We start from the raw sequence: 7177 nt of genomic DNA, 5'->3' as shown, positions 1-7177 counted from the left end.
GTTGACACACGCACCTGGAGCTGACACCAGGGTTGACACACACACCTTGAGAGCTGACACAGGTGTTGACACACACACCTGGAGAGCTGACACAAGGGCTGACACACACCTGGAGAGCTGACACAAGGTTGACACACACACCTGGAGAGCTGACACAAGGGTTGACACACGCACCTGGAGAGCTGACACCAGGGTTTGACACACCTCCTTGAGAACTGACACCTGGGTTGACACACTCCTTGAGAACTGACACCAGGGCTGACACACGCACCTGGAGAGCTGGCCACAGGTCTGACACAGGTACCTGGAAAACTGACGTCAGGCTTTATTTAGGGGGCAGAACTGAAAGGAGAAAGCTGAGGGAGGATTACCACACAAAAGTTATGTGGTATTTCCATTTTGTTACATCCATCATACTGTGACGACTCTCTCTCTCTCTCTCTCTCTCTCTCTCTCTCTCTCTCTCTCTCTCTCTCTCTCTCTCTACACACATTTTCTGGGACCTACTCTATACTGCCTATACTCACAAACACTCAAACGTCATGCAACCAAACACTCAGACGTCATGCAACAAACACTCAGACGTCAGCAACAACACTCAGACATCATGCAACAAACACTCAGACGTCATGCAACAAACACTCAAACGTCATGCAACAAACACTCAGACGTCATGCAACAAACACTAAAACGTATGCAACAAACCTCAGACGTCGTGCAACAAACACTCAGACGTCATGCAACAAACACTCAGACGTCATGCAACAAACACTCAGACGTCATCACAACAAACACTCAGACGTCATGCAACAAACACTCAGACGTCATGCAACAAACACTCAAACGTCATGCAACAAACATTCAGACGTCATGCAAAAATACTTTATTAAAAACACACAAACAGTCATCAGACGCCACAACTCAGAAAAGTTGGGTCATGAGAACAAGGAGGTGTGGGGAGAGAGGTGGAAGGAGTGAGGGAGGGGAGAAGGGAGGTGGAGGGGGGTGTTGGGGAATATAATGTTACACAACAATAAATAAGTTGGTGATTAATATTTATCTAACACGTCAAAATCCTCCTCTCACCTCCCACCTCTCATCCCACTCCCCTCCCACCCTCCTCCACCCTCCTCTCTCCCTCTCCTCTCCCCCTCCACCCCTCTCATCCCCCCCTCTCCTCCACCCCTCCTCCTCCTTCTCCTCTCCCCCTCCACCCCTCTCATCCCTCTCCTCTCCCCCTCCCTACCCCTCCTCCCTCCCTCTTCCCATCCCTTCCCTTTCTCCTCCTTTTCCCCTCCCCCTCTCTCCCTCCCTCTCCCCTCCCACCCGTCTCCTCCCTCTCTCTCCCCCTCCACCTCTCTCCTCCGTCTCCCCTCCAGCCTTCCCCCTCTCTTCTCCCCACCCCACTCCTCGCCTCCCCCTCCCACCCCTCTCCTCCCTCTCCCCTCCACCCTCCTCCCCACCCTTTCCTCCCTCTCCCCCCTCCCACACCTCTCTGTCTCCCCACTCCCACCCCTCTCCTCCCTCTCCTCTCCCCTCCCACCCCTCTCCTCCCTCTCCTCACCCCTCTCCCCACCCCTTTCCTCCCTCTCCCCCTCCCACCCCTCTCCTCCCTTTATTTCCCCTCCCCCCTCTCCTCTGTCTCCCCTCCCCACCCCTCTCCCCCTTCTCCTCCCCCTCTCCTCCTCCCTCTCCTTCATCCCTCTCCTCCCTCTCCTCTCCCCTCACCCCTCTCCTCTCCCCTCACCGAATCGGGGAAAATATTAGCATTTTTTAACACGTGAGAACGGACGTGACCCAGCATCTTCCCCACCCCCTCTTCCTCTACCACCCCCCCACCCCCTCTTCCTCTACCCACCCCCACCCCTCTTCCTCTACCACCCCCACCCTTTCCTCTTACCCACCTCCCCCTCTCTCCTTATCACTTCCCCTTCCTCTCCTTTATCACCCCCTCCTCCCTTAATCCTCCTCCCCTCTCTCCCTTCATCTCTCCTCCCTCTCCTCCTCCCTCACTCGTGACTCACCCAGGAAAAAGATGACAGTGGGGAGATTATCAAACCTCTCTCTCTCCTCTCTCTCTCTGTTTATCTCTGTCTCTCTCTCCCTCTCTCTCTCTCTCTCTCTCTCTCTCTCTCTCTGTCTCTCTCTCTCTCTCTCTCTCTCTCTCTCTCTCTCTCTGTTTATCTCTCTCTCTTTTCTCTCTCTCTCTGTCTCTCTCTCTCTCTCTCTCTCTCCTCTCTCTCTCTTCTCTCTCTCTCTCTCTCTGTTTATCTCTCTCTCTCTCTCTCTCTCTCTCTCTCTCTCTCTCTGTTTATCTCTCTCTCTCTCTCTCTCTCTCTCTCTCTCTCTCTCTCTCTCTCTCTCTCTCTCTCTCTCTCTGTTTATCTCTCTCTCTCTCTCTCTCTCTCTCTCTCTGTTTATCTCTCTCTCTCTCTCTCTCTCTCTCTCTCTCTCTCTCTCTCTCTCTCTCTCTCTCTCTCTCTCTGTTTATCTCTGTCTCTCAGGGGTGTGTTGGGTGGCTATGAATAAGTGTATGAGTTTGAGTGTCAGGTTGAGTGTGAGTTGGAGTGTGAGGTTGAGTGTGAGTTGGAGTGTGAGTTGAGTAGAGTTGAGTGTGAGGTTGATTGAGAGGTGGAGTGTGAGGTTGGTGTGAGGTTGAGTGTGAGGTTGAGTGTGAGTTGGTGTGAGTTGATTGTGAGGTTGGTGTGAGGTTGAGTGAGAGGTTGAGTGTGAGTTGATTGGAGAGGTTGATTGTGAGGTTGGTGAGAGGTTGAGTGGAGGTTGATTGTGAGGTTGAGTGAGAGGTTGAGTGAGAGGTTGATTGAGGTTGATTGTGAGGTTGTGAGGTTGTGTATGAGTTTGAGAGTCAGGTTTGGGTGTGAGGTTGAGTGTGAGGTTGAGTGTGAGGTTGAGTGAGAGGTTGGTGAGAGGTTGATTGTGAGGTTAGTGTGAGGTTGATTATGAGGTTGAGTGAGAGGTTAATTGTGGTGATTGAGAGGTTGGGTAGAGGTTGAGTGAGGGTTGATTGTGAGGTTGATTGTGAGGTTGAGTGAGAGGTTGATTGTGAGGTTGATTGTGAGGTTGAGTGGAGAGGTTGATTGAAGGTTGATTGAGGTTAGTGGAGGTTAGGTGTGGTGAGTGTGAGGTTGGTGTGAGTTGGTTGAGTTGATTGTGAGGTTGGTGTGAGGTTGAGTGTGAGGTTGAGTTGTGAGGTTAGTGTGAGGTTAGTGAGGTGAGGTGAAGTGTGAGGTTGATTGTGAGGTTGGTGAGAGGGTTAATGTGAGGTTGGTGAGGTTGAGTGAGAGGATTGTGAGGTTGAGTGAGGAGGTTTGATTGTGAGGTTGAGTGTGAGGGTTGATTGTGAGGTTGAGTGGGGGGTTGATTGTGAGGTTGAGTGTGAGGTTGATTGTGAGGTTGAGTGAGGAGGTTGATTGTGAGTTGAGTGTGGGGTTGATTGTGAGGTTGAGTGAGAGGTTGGTGAGAGGATGAGTGAGGAGGTTGGTGAAGATTGGTGTGAAGATTGAGTGTGAGGTTGAGGTGAGAGGTTGAGAGTGAAGGTTGAGTGGGGTTGATTGTGAGGTTGAGTGAGAGGTTGAGTGAGAGGTTGATTGTGAGGTTGAGTGGTGAGTGAGAGGTTGAGTGAGGTTAGTGAGAGGTTGATTGTGAGTTGAGTGTGAGGTTAGTGAGAGGTTAGTGAGAGGTTAATGTGAGGTTGGGTATGAGAGGTTGGTAGAGGTTGGTGTGAGGTTGAGTGTGGTTGAGTGGGAGGTTGAGTGAGAGGTTGAGTGGAGGTTGATGTGAGGTTGAATGTGAGGTTGGTGAGAGGTTGATTGTGAGGTTGGGTGAGGTTGATTGTGAGGTTGAGTGTGAGGTTGATTGTGAGGTTGGTGGGAGGTTGATTGTGAGGTTGAGTGTGAGGGTTGATTGTGAGGTTGAGTGTGAGGTTGGTGAGGTTGAGTGGGGGTTGATTAGTGGGTTGAGTGTGAGGTTGGTGGGGTTGAGTGAGGAGGTTGGTGAGGGGAGTTGATTGTGAGGTTAGTGTGAGGTTGGTGAGAGGTTGGGTGAGAGGTTGAGGGGAGGTTGAGTGAGAGGTTGGGTGAGAGGTTGATTGTGAGGTTGAATGTGAGGTTGGTGAGGTTGAGGTGAGAGGTTGGAGTGAGGAGGTTGGATGTGAGTTGAGTGGAGGTTGAGTGAGAGGTTGAGTGAGGAGGTTGAATGTGAGGTTGGTGAGGAGGTTGAGTGAGAGTTGGTGAGGAGGTTGAGTGAGAGGTTGGGTGAGGTTACGAGATATAATAAGGGCACAGGTGAGGCTTAATTGAGGCTAGGGCCAAGCCTCCTGTTAAGGCGCTTGGATGTTACCTGTGTTAGTTGGGGACCAGTTAGTCTTAACACACACACACACACACACACACACACACACACACACACACACACACACACACACACACACACACACACACACACACACACACACACACACACACACACACACACACACACACACACACACACACACACACACACACACACACACACACACACATACACACACACACACACACACACACACACACACACACACACACACCTATTTTAACTTCATAACATCTTTCCATATTTTCCTCCTTCCTCTCTCCTTCCCTCCTCCCTTTCTCTCCTTTCTTCTTCTCTCATTTCTTCTTCCCTTTTCCTGTCTTTCTCTCATTAACTTTTTCAGTTCATAATTTCTTTAGGTTGGGTTAGGTTAGGTTAGGCTAGGTTAGGATGGGTTAGGTTAGGTTAGGTTAGGTTGGGTTAGGTTAGGTTAGGTTGGGTTAGGTTGGGTTGGGTTAGGTTGGGTTAGGTTAGGTTAGGTTAGGTTGGGTTAGGTTGAGTTGGGTTGGGTTGGGTTGGGTTGGGTTGGGGTTGGGTGGGTTGGGTTGGGTTGGGGTTGGGTTGGGTTAGGTTGGGAGGTTATTGGGTTCGACAAATGCTGGCAGTGTTGCTTCATGCTTCGATATTTACCTGTAATCAAGGCGCAACATCTGCGTGTGTGTGGTTGTGTGTGTGTGTTGCGTGTGTGTGTACTTGTACGCCAGTGTGTGTGTGTGTGTGTGTGATGAAATAAGACTAAACAAAACAAAGATAAAACAAAGAAATAATGAAAAAATTAAACAATGGAGAAAGCAACAATGACAGCACTCGTCAGGCAGAACAACTAAAACACATGTAAAACACAAATATAAAGAGAAAAAAAACAAAAACACAAACAAAAACATACAAACCCAGACGTATGTTTCCCCGTCTTTTCTTCTCAATGTTTTTCCCATGTTTATCTTTTTATTTTTATTATTTGTATTTTTGTGGCGGTAAAAAATAAACAAAACAAAGGAGAATTATTATTTTTTATTTAGTCTGTCTCTGGTGCCCCTCGTGTTTACAGTGACGTCATAGTTTGTTTAGTGACGTCATAGTTTGTTTACAGTGACGTCATAGTTTGTTTACAGTGACGTCATAGTTTTATTCTAGTGACGTCGGGTTTGTTTCCAGTGACGTCATAGTTTGTTTACAGTGACGTCATAGTTTGTTTAGCGTCATAGTTTTTTCAGTGACGTCGAGTTTGTTTCATGATGTCGGGGTTTGTTTACGTGACGTCAAAGGTAGGTAAGTCAGAGCGTTGGGTTGGGCCCATTGACAATATACACAGTATTTTACAAGACCAACGAGGTTATCCTAAAACTATATCTTGACTTCAGTTTTGGTCACCGTACTAGACACACACACAAACACTCCCTCATAATACGAACACACACACAAACACACACACACACACACAAACACACACACACACACATACACATACACACACATACACATACACACACATACAAACAATACCCCACAACACACACACACACACACACACACACACACACATGCACATTACTACTACTATTGCTGTCACTCGAATGAGTATGATGATCATCCAGCTATGATACAATTATATGAGTTATTAGGGATGTCACCTTCATTCGTGATTTCTGGGGTGACTAAAGAGGCTGATACGGGACCGGCAGAGTTTCTCAATGTTGCACATGTGGAAGGCTACATCAAGTGCAGGAGGGGCGGCAGCAGCGTCTTTCTGGCGTTGGCGCTTTTCTGCCTCTGTTTGGAGTCGGGCTAACTCGAAAGTATTGACACTTTCTCGTGTGGTGCTCCTCCAAACGCTTTGGTGAGAGTAATCAGTTGCCCACCAGCGTTACATTGGCAGTCTACTGTCGTCCAAGTGGGTAACATCGCCAGTCCAACGTAGTTGTTCATGGATAATGGTAGCTTAGAAGGTCCTACAGTTGGTGTCAGCATGAATTCTGGCATTTGTTCTCTTGTCTTCCCTGTGGACTCGGAGGATGGAACGTAGACTACGTTGGTGAAAGTTTTCAAGTGCCTTGGAGGTGCCTCCTGTATGTGACTCATGTCTCGCTGCCATATAGCAGGGTGGGGAGACCACGGTTTCGGGTCTGCCAAAGTTGAGATGCACATCTGATCAGTGCTGAATCTCTTTATGAATGTCACAGTGGTGGACAGATGGGAACCGAGATAGCGAAAGTGGAAGTAACGTACCGTTAAGCTGAATGGATGATGGAGGTGTGTCTGAACCAGGGCAAGTTGAAGAGAATCTGAACCTGTACATTCACCTCAAGGCCGAAGTGTGCATGTCTGCGTAGGTGTTCAGGATCTCCTGTAGGTCGCGTTCAGTGTGAGCAACAAGGGTGAGGTCGTCTGCATGCTACAGAACTTCAGTAGTGGAGGCTGCCGACACCTTTATTCTTAACTGGAGTCGTCTTATGTTGAAAAGACCCTTCATCCTGTACTCGATGTCCACCCGCCAGCTAAATGGCACTGACATGATGGGGAAGAGCAAGGAAAATGGAAAGAGTTGGTGCCAGTGTACACCTTGTTTACCCCGTTGGGCGGGATAAATTCAGACTGGATGCCATTGTGCAGGACACTTTCATGCCTTTGTGGGGATTTGCTTCTAATGGCGATGAATTTTGGGGGCAGCCAAAACGGCTGAGATCCACCAGAGGGCTTCCTGTTGACCGAGTCGAAGGCCTTGGTTAGGTCGATGAAAGCCATGTACCGGTACGCTGTTCTCTTCCTGTATCTGACGGGCAGCAAAGATCATGTCAGTGATGCC

General features: G+C 48.9%; 1 protein-coding gene across 1 annotated transcript; it reads right to left on the bottom strand.

The window, feature by feature from the left end:
* Positions 1-2367: 2367 nt before the first annotated feature.
* On the bottom strand, positions 2368-3445 carry LOC121877184 (ankyrin repeat, bromo and BTB domain-containing protein DDB_G0293800-like; the record flags this gene model as incomplete). Its single annotated transcript, XM_042382795.1, has 3 exons — positions 2368-2412; positions 2723-2851; positions 3374-3445. Coding segments are annotated over 3 exons (246 nt in total), but the record flags the coding sequence as incomplete, so codon positions are not given.
* Positions 3446-7177: the final 3732 nt, after the last annotated feature.

This window comes from Homarus americanus, unplaced genomic scaffold (genome assembly GCF_018991925.1).
Source record: "Homarus americanus isolate GMGI-L3 unplaced genomic scaffold, GMGI_Hamer_2.0 scaffold46486, whole genome shotgun sequence".
NCBI classification, from domain to species: domain Eukaryota; kingdom Metazoa; phylum Arthropoda; class Malacostraca; order Decapoda; family Nephropidae; genus Homarus; species Homarus americanus.
Note: the sequence above shows the minus strand (reverse complement) of the source record. Positions and strands in the feature narration are given on the sequence as shown.